At 44.2% G+C, this 15464-nt stretch overlaps 2 protein-coding genes across 2 annotated transcripts in view; one reads left to right on the top strand and one right to left on the bottom strand.

The window, feature by feature from the left end:
* mettl13 (methyltransferase 13, eEF1A lysine and N-terminal methyltransferase) overlaps positions 1-13942 on the bottom strand; it is a 38901-nt gene extending 24959 nt beyond the window's left edge. The window contains exons 1-3 of the mRNA XM_073063583.1: positions 13882-13942; positions 9880-10040; positions 4843-5593 (exon numbers count right to left, since the gene is read on the bottom strand). Of these exons, the coding sequence (XP_072919684.1) occupies positions 4843-5593; positions 9880-10032 (904 nt within the window). The 5' untranslated portion in view covers positions 10033-10040; positions 13882-13942. The remainder of the gene's footprint in view (positions 1-4842; positions 5594-9879; positions 10041-13881) is intronic.
* A 114-nt stretch (positions 13943-14056) lies between these two features.
* The window catches only part of itpa (inosine triphosphatase (nucleoside triphosphate pyrophosphatase)), a 43220-nt gene continuing 41812 nt past the window's right edge, over positions 14057-15464 (top strand). Inside the window, exon 1 of the mRNA XM_073063582.1 lies at positions 14057-14161. Coding sequence (XP_072919683.1) covers positions 14099-14161 — 63 coding nt within the window. The 5' untranslated portion in view covers positions 14057-14098. The remainder of the gene's footprint in view (positions 14162-15464) is intronic.

Raw genomic sequence — 15464 nt, 5'->3', positions numbered from 1 at the left:
GTGGCATGTAGTATGTGGAATGAGCTGCCATTAAAAGTGACTGACTCAGGTAAAGTAACAACAATTAAAAGACAACTGTAAAGATACATGGGTTGCGAAGGTTTAGAGGGTTACGGGCAAATGGGACTAGCTTGGATGGGGAATCTTGGTCAGCGTGGGCTGAGGAACACACACAAAATGCTGGAGGAACTTAGCTGGCCAGGCAGCATCAACGGAAAAGAGTGAACAGTCGACATTTAGGGCCGAGACCTTTCAGCAGGACTGGATGAGGAGTAGAGTTAAAAGGTGGGGGAGGGGAGGGAGAAAGACAAGGTGATAGGTGACACCGGGCTGTGGAGGGGTGAAGCTGGGAAGTTGATTGGTGAAAGAGATACAGGGCTGGAGAAGGTGGAATCTAACAGGAGAGGACAGAAGGCCATGGAAGAATGAAAAGGAAGGGGGAGCGATGGGCAGGCAAGGAGATAAGGTGAGAGAGGGAAAAGGGAATGGAGAATGGTGAAGAACATGTTTCTGCTCTGAATCACTCTAGGTTAGTCATTCAACAGTACTTGACATCATGTCAGACATTAGAGCAGGTAAGAGGTAAAAAAATTCAGCAACATCTGAGAAAGGGTGTTAGAAAGCAAACATTTCCAGAGGAAATGACTTTTCGCTCAGATTCATTTTGGGAACCTGGGCACCAGAGACATTCATCGCCCTCCCCTGAAGATAATGATAAGCAACCTTCAGGAACTGCTGCCGGCCTTGAGAGATACAACACAGAAGCAGGTCCACACAAACACACATTTAAACCAATCCTCCTTTAATCCCCTATTTTTCCCCACATTCTTACCAACTGAATACTGTCTGACACGGTGGTCAGCAGCACAGGAGCGCCGCAGGGAACCGTACTCTCTCCGGTCCTGTTCACCCTGTACACATCAGACTTCCAATATAACTCGGAGTCCTGCCATGTGCAGAAGTTCGCTGATGACACGGCCATAGTGGGGTGTGTCAGGAATGGACAGGAGGAGGAGTATAGGAAACTGGTACAGGACTTTGTGATATGGTGCAACTCAAACTACCTGCGTCTCAATATCACCAAGACCAAGGAGATGGTGGTGGACTTTAGGAGATCTAGGCCTCATATGGAGCCAGTGATCATTAATGGAGAATGCGTGGAGCAGGTTAAGACCTACAAGTATCTGGGAGTACAGTTAGACGAGAAGCTAGACTGGACTGCCAACACAGATGCCTTGTGCAGGAAGGCACAGAGTCGACTGTACTTCCTTAGAAGGTTGGCGTCATTCAATGTCTGTAGTGAGATGCTGAAGATGTTCTATAGGTCAGTTGTGGAGAGCGCCCTCTTCTTTGTGGTGGCGTGTTGGGGAGGAAGCATTAAGAAGAGGGACGCCTCACATCTTAATAAGCTGGTAAGGAAGGCGGGCTCTGTCGTGGGCAAAGTACTGGAGAGTTTAACATCGGTAGCTGAGCGAAGGGCGCTGAGTAGGCTACGGTCAATTATGGAAAACTCTGAACAGCCTCTACATAGCACCATCCAGAGACAGAGAAGCAGTTTCAGCGACAGGTTACTATCGATGCAATGCTCCTCAGACAGGATGAAGAGGTCAATACTCCCCAATGCCATTAGGCTTTACAATTCTACCGCCAGGACTTAAGAACTTTTTAAAAGCTATTATTAATGCTTTTTGAGATAGTGATTTAGATGCATATCATATTTTTTACTGAGTTAAGTATTGTATGTAATTAGTTTTGCTACAACAAGTGTATGGGACATTGGAAAAAAGTTGAATTTCCCCATGGGGATGAATAAAGTATCTATCTATCTATCTATCTAACTTTCCCCAGACTCTACAATTCACCAAGACACTGGTGGCAATTTGTGGTCAACTAACCAAAAACTTCTATGTCTTTGAAACCGTATCATCCCCAAAGAAACCCCTATAGTTACAAAGAGAACATATGGACTCCACAGAGGAGCCAGAGATAAGAGTGAAGGTACACTCACGATGCTGGAGGCAGCAGTGAGAAAGGACCAGTGATACATTTACAACACAGGGTAGCGCGTGATCTGGAAAGGGACCTGCAGACACTGGTACTTTCCTGCACCTGCTACTGCTGTCCTTTTTGGTGGTAGAGACTGGTTCTGCAAGCTGCTCCTGGAGGAGCTTGAGTGAGCAACCTTGATGCATTTCGTCGATGGTACACACCCCACCCGCTGACTGTAGAAAGAAATGGGTGGTCCAACCACTGAGAAGTAACATCATATAAAGAGAAAGGGATCACAGCTTTCTCAACAATAACTAGACATAAACCTCTTGTGCTGTTGATAGTGATGAATAATACTGATCAATTGATACAATAGCTGAGCACTAACAGATGGAATTTAATTTGAAAAGCAATTGGGAAGCACTAACAAGGGTAGACCAATGGAGAGACCGTAATGTACAAGCTTAAGTGTCCTGAAGGCTGCACCACAAGTGCTTAAGACCGTGAAGATATTATGTGCAAAACTTGCATGTAATAGATATGGCAAAGAATACAAGAGCAGAGAAATTTTGGTCTACTTTTATAAAATATTGGTTAAATCTCAGCTGGAGTTAAAAGCAACACATACAAAATGGTGGAAGAACTCAGCAGGTCAGGAAGCATTAATGGAAAGGAATAAAGAGCTGATGTTTTGGGCTGAGATGCAAGGTTATAGGACGACGTGATTGCACTGGAAAACAGATTCACCAGGATGTTGCCTGGGCTGCAGTATTTCAGCTATGGGGCAATGGCAAAGACATTGAACATCACTAGGCTCACCCTTATTGGAGTAATTTATTGCCTGGTACCTCAGTGCCTTGAATGTTAGTTGCTACCATCAGCTCATGCCTGAATAGGGCTAACAGCATGCACGAAAATGGAGTTAAACATTGCGTCACCCACAGTGAACCATCCCCATTTGCGACAGGTGATGAAGCAGCTAGAAGGCCTAGCACATAGCCTGAGGAATTCCTCCAGTGATGTCCTGGGATGATTATCCTCTGACAATCATCAGCATCTTTCTTATGCGATGATACAACTAACTACTGGTGCCTTTCCTCAAGTTGACTACCAACTTCAATTTTACCCAGTTTCCTTGTCGCTGTACTGAATCAAATACCAACTTGACATCAAGGGCAATCAGTCTAAACCCACATCTGTGACTAACCTGAGTGAAATCCAAACAGGCACTGGCATATAGGTTATTGGGGAATAAGTGCACGGATGTATGACAACTTCTATCACTTCAGTGTGACTGAGAGTAAACTGACTGGTAATTAATAAGATAGAATCTGCTCCGATTAAGGTGCATCAGGACTATTTTCCACATTATCAGGTAGATACAGAGCTTTCCCATACTTTGTAGCGCTCTTCTCTTTTACTGAAACAGCAGGCACACATCCATATTCGAGTTCTCTGATAATTATAGCTGTGTCCAAAAACAAAATCAATCTGCAAAAACTTGCTTCTATGATTGGAGGAGGTATCTACATAATTTGTCTGGAAACTCGTACGACCAGTCACAAAGTCAGATGGATAGGTCAAATAGTCACCTCAGCATAAGAAAATGTAGAAATCTTCCCTTTCAAGCAGTGAGATACTGCAGATATAGAAATCTTACTGAATCTGATTTGGTGCATAGACACAACTTCAACTTCCTGCAAGAAATTTAATTCATATGTATAGTACTGTGCAAAAGTCTCAGGCAGATGCAAATAAAAATTCTGTAAAGCGAAGATTCTTTCAAAACTAATGAAATGAAAAGTTTCTAAATATCAGAAAATGGACTATAAATTTACGAGCAGTACACTGTGAAAAACTAACTCAAATCAATACTTCTGTGATCACCCTTTGCCTTTAAAACTGCATAAATTCCCTTGGGTACATTTGTGCAGTTTTTAAAGAAAATTGTTCCAAGCATCTTGGAGAATTTGCCACAGTTCTTCTGCAGACTTTGGCTGTCTCGCTTGCTTCTGTCCCTCCAAGTAATCTCAGGCAGCCTCGATCAGGGCTCTGTGGAGGCCATACCATCTGGCACCATATAGGGTGCCTAAGACCTCTACACAGTATTGTACAATGCAGCAACCTCATGGAACTCACTGGAAAGGCGAGGAAAAAAGCTTACTTTTAATCCAAGCCAATGACACAGCTCAGCACATGATGGAAACCAGCCTCTCCCCCATTGTCCCCCTACACTTCTTGCTGCCTTGGCAAAGCCGCCAGTATAATCAAAGGCCCCAAACAAAATGCTGGAAGACAGCTCTGTGTGAGGGGAAGCACTCCTCCAGCGTTTTGTTGTGTTGCTCTGCACTTTCAGCTTCTGTAGAATGCTTCGTGTTTAATTAAAGACCCCGCCCTCCCCAGGAATTCTCTCTTCTCCCCTCTCTTGCTAGGAACAAGATACAAATGCCTGAGAGTTTGTGCCACTAGGCTCAAAGACATCTGCTCACCCACTGAATGGACCTCTTGTACGATGAGATGGACACGTGCTCATAATCGGCCTCAACATGCCTTGCAGCTTGTCTTCTGCCTGCACTGCACTTTCTCTGTGAGTGTAACACAGAGTTCCACATTCCTTTGTGCTCCCTCAGTGTACTGACATGCTGAAATGATCTGTATCAATGGCGTGCAAAGCAAGGTTCTTCACTGTACCGTGCTGCATGTTGCAAAATAAACCAATTACAACACAGATCACTCAGGAACTGATGAAGATTTACAATCCATGGCATCTCCATTTCTCATCACAAGCTGCCTTATGGCACAAACTCTGAGAGAACCCTTCAACCCTGCCCCACACCTCAGGATCACACTCACCTATGAAAATTGCGAAGTTGTTTGCATGAGCAGGTCTCACGGAGGGCTGATCAACAACGTAGAAGGTGTAGCGGGGTTTCCCAGACTCCCTGTTGCAAAGGGTGAGGGACACATTCTCCCCACTGCTGGAGCCCCTGGCCAGGTGGTTTCGGAGCAGTGCGTACTGCTGCCGTGCCTTCACCAGCTCCAGCAGTCGCTCCGCACTCTCCAGGCGAAGCGGCTTCTCCTGCTCCTCCGTGCACATCTCCAGGATCTCCTGCCTGGCCCCAGGCAGCTTTCTGAACTTGGTGAACACAAAGGTGAACACCGGCATCACGAACTGCCGACTGGCCTCGCTCTGCTCCTCGAAGGCGTGGACTCGCACGGGCCAGCCCTCCTGGGAGAAGTGGCTCACCACTTTCCTCGCGATGTGCTCCTGCGCCAGCGAGATGCAAAGGAACCGCCCGCCCACCTGCAGGACCCGCCCGATCTCCGCAAACATCCTCTCCACGTTGCGCAGCGTCCCGTCGCTCTCATCGGTCATGACAGCGTCCAGGGTCCCCTTGTCCAGCACAACCTGAAACTGGGAGTCGCTGAAGTCCATCTGCATCATGTCCATCTTCGTAAAGGCCATTGCTGGCCGGAGAGCTGCATTGCGCTCCTTCATGTGACCGATCACAACCTCACTGATGTCGATGTTGGTGATGTTCTGGTAACCAACGTCATACATCTGCTCACTCAACTCAGAGTTACCACAGCCAACAACGAGGACCTGGAGGGAAGAGAAACAAGAATGAGAACAGGGAGTAGGCCACGCACTCCCACGTCACTCAAGATGAACAGAGCCAATCGACCCCAAGCCTCAACTCCACCTCTGCGCCAGATCCCCATGGCCCTCAACCTTTCAATAATTATTCCACTTCCAATGAGGTAGTCTCCAAAACTCTCTGGAGGAGACATTACTTAGACGCAATGAATCTGCGTGAACTAGACAAGAGTTTTTCCAGTAACAGGTACAGACAGAAGTAAGAACAGCTGAAAGAGCTATGGATGGACTGGAGGTGGAGAGGGGTATAAGGAAGTCATCAGAGACAATCCATACCATGATCAACATCATGAAAATATCAAGGTGCAGATGTGTCTGCGATGGGGAATCTTCCAAGGGAGGGAGGCAGGGAAATGTAAATAGTGAACTTGAACAGGACATGATTAAGAGACTGAGGGTTAAAATCAAAATCACCAAGGGAGATTAGCAGAACACAAAAATAAGCCTCCCTTCGATGAACTGTCTACACTTCTCAATGCCTTGAAAAGGTAGCCAATGTATCAAAGACCCCTCCCAATCTGCACCTCCTCTCTTCTACCCTCTCCTATTAGGCAGAAATACAAAAGCCTGATAACATACGGTAGCTCCAAACTCAAACAGCTTCTATCCCACTGTTCTAAAACTACAAAACGTACAAACCCCTTACAGGCAATGGCGGCAATTGAACCTGGGCCACTGATGCTGTAAAGCGTTGCGCTAACCACTACGCTACTGTACCTTGGGTCACTAAGGAGTTTCTCTTCATCCTCTCTTATCTTAATCTCCACAAACCAGCGCGTCTAATCTACTTTCAAATCTACCCCCTTAACAACAAATAGTCAAAAAAGAGCTCAAGCTTATATTGAGAGAGCATATCATTCTATACGCACTATCTTAATGGAGGAAAGGACGGAAAGAGAGCTGGAGGGTTCATTTACCCCAATAGGGAAAGTTATCATATTGAGAATGCAGATTACATAAATGGAAAATGAGGAACCACGGGTTGAAAATAGACCATTATTCGTTGTCGTCAGTAGGTCGCATCTGGAATTTCCTGTTGGCAGACGATTTCCCTCCATGCCACTCTAACATATTGGGAAATCATGTATGTGGCAAGTTACACCAGTGGTTTGCCTTTGCCTTCTGCTGGGTGAGTTTTTTTTTAAAGAGATCACCAGCTCTTAACCCAGCATGGATGGAGAGCGTACAAGGGAGCCGGCTGGATTTGAACTCGGGATCTCTCGCCCCAAAGTCCAGCGCTGACGCCACTACGCCACCAGCCAGGCAAGACTATTATTACAAAGCCACAAATCCCACAATCTAGTTGTTTTTTAATTAGTTCTCAGGATGTGCAAGTTACTGGCAAGGTTGCATCCTTCAACCTCAAGCTAATTGACAGTGAGGCATCTTCCAGCAGCTGTCCTTACAAATCAAGAGCTCACTGGATCCCTTCAAGGAGCATGGACAGGCAGCCACAGAGAGTCAAGTGTAAGCTGTGTCTTGTAGTTATGGCAGGCTTCCCAGGGTAAAAGGATTTGGAACTATACCTTTTGGGACCTTATGGCATCCTAAGCATTTTATAATAAATGATGCACTTCTTAAGTGTAGTCACAGTGGTAATGAAGGGGTCTCAGTAACTAAACCTATACACTAGTGGTCGCCAACCAGTCGATCGCGATTGACCGGTTGATCTTTGAGACTTTCCCAGTAGATCACGAAAAGAAAAATACACAAATACTGTTGTGATGTGATCATTATAAAAATAAGTAATACTAATTAGGATAATGGTAATATAGCAATACTCCCACTACAGAAAGGTGTTTGTAAAGAGAGGTTGTTTCCGGGGTTGCGGGGTTTTACTTCCGTTCTTTCTGCCTGAGATAAAGACTTTTCTGTCGACAAGAAACAAGGAGCACAAGGAACTGTCAGAGGATGCATGGCTACTGGATTTAGGGTTTCTGACAGACCTAACAGCCAAATTAAACGCACTTAACAACGAGCTCATGGGAAAAGACCGACACCTGCCCCACATGGTAAGCGCGTTTAAGGCCAAGCTCGGTGTTTGGATTTCAAATTTAAAAAACGGGAGGTTGACACACTTTCCCAACTTGGAGAAAATGTTACAGGCCATGAAGGCAAAAAATGCTTTTCGCCCTGAACAGTACTGAGCTTACCTAGACAAACTGGCAATAGAGTTCGATCGGTGTTTTGGGGAGCTAAACGTCATGAAAGATATTGCTGCATTTATTTCAAACCCATTTCTGCCGATCGATATAGAACAGAGAGCAGCCAAATTCCAGCAAGTATTTGGTGTGCTAGGTGATACCGAAATGGAAAGAATTGATTTTCAAAATGACATTGAGCTTAAAGCAAGATCAAGGGACGGTGACTTTCGGGGGTTTGTCAGCAGGGAGAAGTTTCCTCATCTCACCACATGTGCACTAAAAGTCAGTGCCTACTTCGGGTCAACTCATCTATGTGAAAATGCATTTTCACAGATGAAAATTATTAAATCTAAGTACAGGAGCTGTCTTACTGACAGACACCTCACAGTCTGTCTCAGACTGGCTGTCTGTAGTTACGAGCCAAATTTCAGGGAACTAGCAGAAAGTATTCAGCCCCAGTCATCACACTGAGGCCAACAGTCAATTTTTATTCACTTATTTTTCATGTTGAAATAAAATTAAATAATAAAACTTAGAATTAAAGGTATGAAGTACTGTAATATTCTTAAGAAAGACAGCTATGGCCTGTTTGATATGCTAGTTACAGTGTTTTCTTGGTTGAATTAATTTGAAAGTTTGACAAAAGCATTTTATGTAATTCAGATACAATTAGCCCAAATAAAAGGCCTCAAGTTGGAAGTATAATCTGAGCTGTTCATTCTCTAAACGATTTAGTAGGCCGATCTTGCCTTTCACTAAGGCCGAGGTAGGGAATCTTGGGCTTAAAAAGGTTGGCAACCACCGCTGTACACTGTGCAGGCTCACCACCAGCAGAGATAACTGACCCCATCACCAGCTTTAAGTGTAGACTACTAACACTGCACAGGTAGGTTCACACGTTCAAGTTACAGAATTCACAGATCACTACCCAAAAATTTGAGACACAGAATAAAATTCCCTCAGGATTTATCTGGAAAAAGTGGACGTGCATAAAATTATGAGGGGCAAAGATAGAGTAGACAGTCAGAATCTTTTCCTCAGTGTAGATATGTCAAATACTAGAGGGCATGCATTTCAGATGAGAGGGAAAAGTTTAAAGATGGTGGAGCAGGTGTTTTTGATCATTTTCATACACACATTGAGGGGCCTGTACCTGGAATGGGCCGCCAGCGGAAATGATGAAGCAGATATGTTAGTGTTCAATACGCTGTTAGATAAACACAAGAATATGCAGAGAATGGAAGAATATGGATCACGTACAGTCAGAAGAGATTTAATTTCATTCAGCATAATGTTCAGCACAGCCTGGCTTGGTGCTGTACTGTTCCTTATTGTCTGCTTGAGGGGTGCTACTGGCACGGCCAGTACTTCTTGTTCATTCCTAACCGCCCGTGAACTGAATAGCTTGCCAGGCCATTTTTTGGGAATATTGACATTGAAGGACCTGAAGTTAAATAAAGGCAAGAATGGGTAAAAATGATAAGATTCCCCCCCCCCCCCCACAAAGCAGGTGGGTTTTTTTTAATGGCAATCCAATAGTTTTGTGATCTTCACTACTGGTGTCTTTATTTTTAAATTTAATTATCACATTTTCCAATGGTGGGATTTGAACTCGGTTGGCCTAACCCTCGGCATTACTAACCTCATAACAATCGATGTGCAAACAGTGTAGGCCCTGGCCTCTTAGCCTAGATCAGGGGTTCCCAACCCTTTTTATGCCTTGGATCCCTACCATTAACCAAAGGGTCCATGGACCCCCACTTGGGAACCCCTGGCCTCGAGTCTGTCCTCAAGCTCTGGAGTGACCCTTGAACATTAATGCATGTCAAGCTGTTTGATCAAAACAAAAACTCATGTCGCTCATGGGTGATACCCAACTGTTTGGACGGACTCTTTCAAGTCAAAATGGGAGCCATACTTAATGCAGGCAAACAATGGATCTCGATTGCACGAAGCATCCCACTAGAAAGTGTTTATAGATTCTTTCCCCAAATCAAAAATGCAAGTAGAAACGGAAACCAACAGGATTTTTTAAAGCACTCAAACAACATTGAATTTCCATAGAGTACAATTAGATAATGACCGTACCTTTTCTTTGGGCTTAATATACTTGTGCAGCACTGCACAATGATCCACGTAGGTCCCATACCACTCAAACGCACTTCCACCCCGCTTCTTGAAGAATGTCTCCCAATATTCAGCAGAACTGAACTCTTTTGAAGACTTCGGCAGCAAATTCATTTTCAATCCTTCAGAAATTAGACACAACTTGTTAACACTTTCCAATTTATTTCTAATGTCCACTTTTCAGTCAAATGAAAATTCTCAAAATTACTCACATACAGTAATGAGGCCACACTGGTTTTATTTTGTAAAATATGTAGGTATTCAAACATATGTCCTTTAGTACAGAAATTACAGATTTGATTTTTTTTGGGACACTCGGAATTAGACAAGCACAACTAATACTCAAAGTTTTACAGCACTATTTTCTTTGGGATGTTACTGAATTGGGGAAACAGACTTGTCATCTTTATATGACAAAATAAACTACAGGCAGTCCCTGGGTTATGTACAAGTTCCATTCCTGAGTCCGTCTTTAAGTCGGATTTGTACGTAAGTCGGAACAAGTACATCCGGTATTATTTAGCGTCAGTTCATCAAACGTTTGTCTTAGTATACAGTATACATTTTACCTTTCTATGCATATAAAACACTTAGGAAACGTATGTATTCCAATAATTAAATCACTGCGTTGCTTAGTAATAATTGTAGCTTTCATCGGGGCAAGGCGTTTCACATGCTCCATTATTCTCACTTTATCCGTTATCCTTTAAAATTGTTCCGATCGTTGACCGACTGTAGCCTAACGGATTTCCAATGACAGATGGCATTTCACCTCTTTCCAAACGCTTTATTATTTCCACTTTATTTTCAATCGCGATCGCTTTCCATCAATGGAACAGAAACACTGCGGGCATCGGGTCCCGACCTCCGCCAGCTCCCGAGGTCCGCTGGGTCCTAAGGACCACCGCACTGAGACAGGCTAAATGGGACAAGTGGGGACTGTGCCATTTTTTTATGAGGTCGAGTTTCCAGCTCGACATCAACCCGGCACGGATGGTACAGGAGTCACTGGATCAACATCAACCCGGCACGGAAACGGTCTGTCACTGGATCGAACTCACTGATCTCACTGTGCCACCAGCCGACCGGAACGGGGGGGGGGGGGGGGGGGGGGGGAGTGGGGTCAGGGTGAATCTTACTAAGAAAAATTTAAGCCAAATACAAAGTTAAACACTCAACACAGTGTCAATGGCAACGACTTAAAATGGCAGATGGCATTCTCCTTCCTCAGTTCGTAAATTGGACATTCGTAACTCGGGGACTACCTGAATTCTCCACCCAACCTGGAAAGTTGATACAACACAAGGCATTTTTCAAACAAATTGGGATTGTGATTCAAGGGACATGAAAGTAAGTCTCTGTTGGCAGATCCAAAATTACGTATAGGTAAAAATCAGGATTAAAATGGGTAATGATAAATTATTAAAATAAAAATGCTGATAATTCAACAAGCCGTCCAGTCTGAGTTCCTCCAGACCTGCGACATTGGTAAGGCCTCACTCATTTTGATTCACTCAGGCTGAACCTGTGCTTTGCTTCATGGGATTTTGCTTAGATCAATAAAAAATTATCTCAGAAACGTGCACTCAGAGTTGCTGCATTCCAAATTAACACCAAGAAACTTCTTACACCATCACATCCCTATGTCCTAAGCAGAAACAGCAATCACCTTAGCCCAATAAAATCTTCAAAGTGAAGCACATACTTCAGACTCACAAGGAAATATGTTATTAAAATAAAGTCACTTCCTCCACGTGTTGCCTTAAAAAGCACAGTACCCACATAACCTGCTGGGATAAAGATGCAAACTGGCATACAAACCCTGGCCAATTTAGGTGCTGGATGGAGGAATATCGTTGCTGAAAAATCTGTTCCATACTTTAGATAATCAAAACAGATTTCAACAAAAAAACACTTCACTGACATCACCTGCCTCATCATTGAAATAGACTCACTTCCAAGGACTCTTCATCTCACTTTCTCAATATCTATTGCTTATTTATTATCATTTCTTTCTTTTTGTATTTGCACAATTTGTTGTCTTCTGCACTCTGGTTGAAAGCCGACTTTCATTGATCCTGTTATAGTTATTATTCTGTAGATATTTTGAGTAGGCTCACAAGAAAATGAATATCAGGGTTGCATATGGTAACATATGAACTCTGATAATAAACTTACTTTGAACTTTTTCAACATACTCCCCAACCGGCCCCAAATGGAAGCCGGATAATCACTTCCAATGACAGCAGGAAAGCCTGTGCCATGGGGCTACAGCAGAACACTGCCCAGGCAAAGGCCAATGTCCAACAGCGCCGCACCGCTACCCAGACACTTGTGCCTCACTGCAAACTAAGATCCTGCAGGAGCCGAGCTAACGGGAACTATTCAACCTACATGACTGGACTGCTCCCCAGAACCAACGACACCCCAACATCAGCAATTGCTGCCATATACACACACACACACACACACACACACACACACACACACACACACACACACACACACACACACACACACACACACACACACACACACACACACACACACACACACACACACACACAGTTCCAAGCCACAGTCAGCTTTTCCAGTGAAACATGTGAGAAGATGTGCCCTCCACCCAACATCCACAAAGTCAAGGTCCACTGCCAACTTGCCCCCATCAGATCAATCTATCCTCCGGACAACAGGGTAGCATCACCAGCCTGAGATTCTGGTTAGACTCAGTAAGCTATGCTGGGGAAGCCAGATTGGTCACATGCCCAACACCAGATTCCCAAAGCAGGCACTCATTCTGAACTTCGACATCTAAGCAAATTTTCAGAAGGACAGGGGAAAAGTCTCAAGGATAATCTAAATCACCGCAGAATTCCTACTGCTCTCTGGCCATGAGCACTTAAAGGTGGAGATGAAGAACTTAGGGTGTTACTGAGAACCTCGAGACCACACATTGACGGCAGAGATTCTGCATGCAGAGCACCATCCCATAAACATCCTGACTGGCCGCATCACACACCTCCAACCCCATGGTATGGAAAGCCTGTGGTTCCCACATTAGCCCCATTAGTCACTTCCAAACCCACAGACCTGCAGAAGAGGCAAATTATCCTTTCCCAGAGACTAACTCTGCTGAGGAATATATCATCATCCAAAAGCCTGTGTTTTATTTTACTTCTGCTTTGCCAGTACCATGACATTATTTCAATGGAGTTGATAGTCTGTGGAATTTGTCAGCACAGGCAGCTTTGAAGGCCAAGTCTTTATGTATATTTTAGGCAGAGGTTGATAGATCCTTGGTTGGTCTGGACGTGAAGGGATGTGAGGAGAAGGCAGCAGATTGGGCTGGGAGGAAAACTGGATCAGTTGTGATGAAATGGCCTAATTCTGTTCCTGTATCGTACAGTCTTGTATCAATTATAGTCATGGAAATTCTCTCGGATTTATAAATACACAGAAAAATCTTTCATCACCTGGCCCTTCCTGATACAGGTATACCCCTTCTTCCCCAAATACTTATCCCTGTCAGGATTCCTTTCTCGCTCCCACTGCTAACAAGCACACTTCTACCTTTCTAATGAACTGTTATGATGAAAGGCTATTAACCAGAGCCATTAACTGATTCTCTCTCTGCAAATACCGTATTTTTCATTTTATACATATTTTCCAAATCACTAAATGTCGATCTTCATCAAATCTATAGTTTATTGTTCATAGATAAAGTACAGATATGCAAAAAATTAAGTTGCATATCTTAAAAAAAACAGACACTGAAATCGTTAACTTTCTTTTTGCAGTAATTTACCAAACTGATAACATCATTCCCCAACCTCCGCCTCAACATTTCTTATTTATTCATAAAAATGTTCTTCTACTAAACTTCTGCAGAAATTTTTGGAAGAGAAAGCTATAACCACTAGAGAAACCTTTAATTTTAGATTATAACTGCGTTTACTGTATTACCTGCTTCGCTATCGCTACTCGCTTCTCGTGCGGAGAGTATTCCAATCCAGGTCAAGGTTCCGATGCACCTGATTGGACCGCCAGCCGGTCTCCGGAAGCATCCATTGGCCGATATGTTGTAGGCGGGGCGACGCCTCTGTGAACAACCAATCCGTGAGGGACTCCTGCTCTTACCCGGAAGCGTTTTTCTCGATTTGAATCTCGGACAAGATCAAAAATGGCTGGGAAACAGGTCGGAAGCGTGGTATTTGTTACCGGTAACGCGAAGAAACTGGAAGAGGTAGGTAGGGCTGCTTTATTCTAAAGTCTAATTGTTTTCTAATCGCTTTAGAATTGCTTGGTACCAAGTAGCGGAATGTCAGGAATAAGTTCCAGAATGTTGAACATTAATTAAAACTCAATGTAATCCCAGTCATTGACGGAGCTACCCAAAAAGTTAAAAATGTTAGGGTGATACTTTAACATAAGCGGAACAAGTGCTACACCTGCCCTTACACTTCCTCCCTCACCACCACTCAGTCACCACGCAGACTGGGAGACCGTTTCGCTGAACACCTACGCTCGGTCCGCCAGAGAAAGCAGGGTCTCCCAGTGGCCACACATTTTAATTCCACGTCCCATTCCCATTCTGATATGTCTATCCAAAGCCTCCTCTACTGTCGAGAGGAGGCCACACTCAGGTTGGAGGAACAACACCTTATATACCGGCTGGGTAGCCTCCAACCTGATGGCATGAACATTGACTTCTCTAACTTCTGTTAATGCCCCTCCTCCCCCTCTTACCCCATCCCTGACATATTTAGTTGTTTGCCTGTTCTCCATCTCCCTCTGGTGCTCCCCCCTTTCTTTCTCCTGAGGCCTCCCGTCCCATGATCCTTTCCCTTCTCCAGCTCTGTATCACTTTCGCCAATCACCTTTCCAGCTCTTAACTTCACCCCTCCCCCTCCGGTCTTCTCCTATCATTTCACATTTCCCCCTCTTTCCCCCCCCCCCCCACTACTTTCAAATCTCTTACTATCTTTCCTTTCAGTTAGTCCTGACGAAGGGTCTCGGCCTGAAACGTCGACAGTGCTTCTCCTTATAGATGCTGCCTGGCCTGTTGCGTTCCACCAGCATTTTGTGTGTGTAGGGTGATACCTTTTACTGTTACACTGTTGGAATAGGCTCTATGGCCCACGATTAAGTTAATGTCTCCTAATTCCATCTGCCCGCATGTCAGAAACGAGCCACGCTCCCGAATAATGGCTTCAAGACAAATTCAAGGAAACAAAGTTTATTAACAGTTCTGCAGAGCTGGGCCCCCTCAGAGAAGGGAACCCTGAGCCTTACAGGGCAGCAGGTTTTATCCTTCTTCCTTACCACCCCCCCTCCCTGACTCGGGAGTTACACAGTGTTTTCCCATTCCATATTTGGAGTTGTTTTTTTACACGTTTCTGTAAAACAATAGTCCATATCTCAGGACTTCAATGATTCCACAAACAGTTAATCTTGTCAGGGCTTCTGCATTCATAATTAAATCACATTTGTTTACAGACTTTAACCCAGACATAATTAAATCACATTTGTCCTTTGACTTTAACCCA

This window comes from Hemitrygon akajei, chromosome 12, assembly GCF_048418815.1.
Source record: "Hemitrygon akajei chromosome 12, sHemAka1.3, whole genome shotgun sequence".
Lineage (NCBI taxonomy): Eukaryota > Metazoa > Chordata > Chondrichthyes > Myliobatiformes > Dasyatidae > Hemitrygon > Hemitrygon akajei.
The sequence above is the reverse complement of the archived record's forward strand: the minus strand, read 5'-3'. Positions and strand labels throughout refer to the sequence as shown.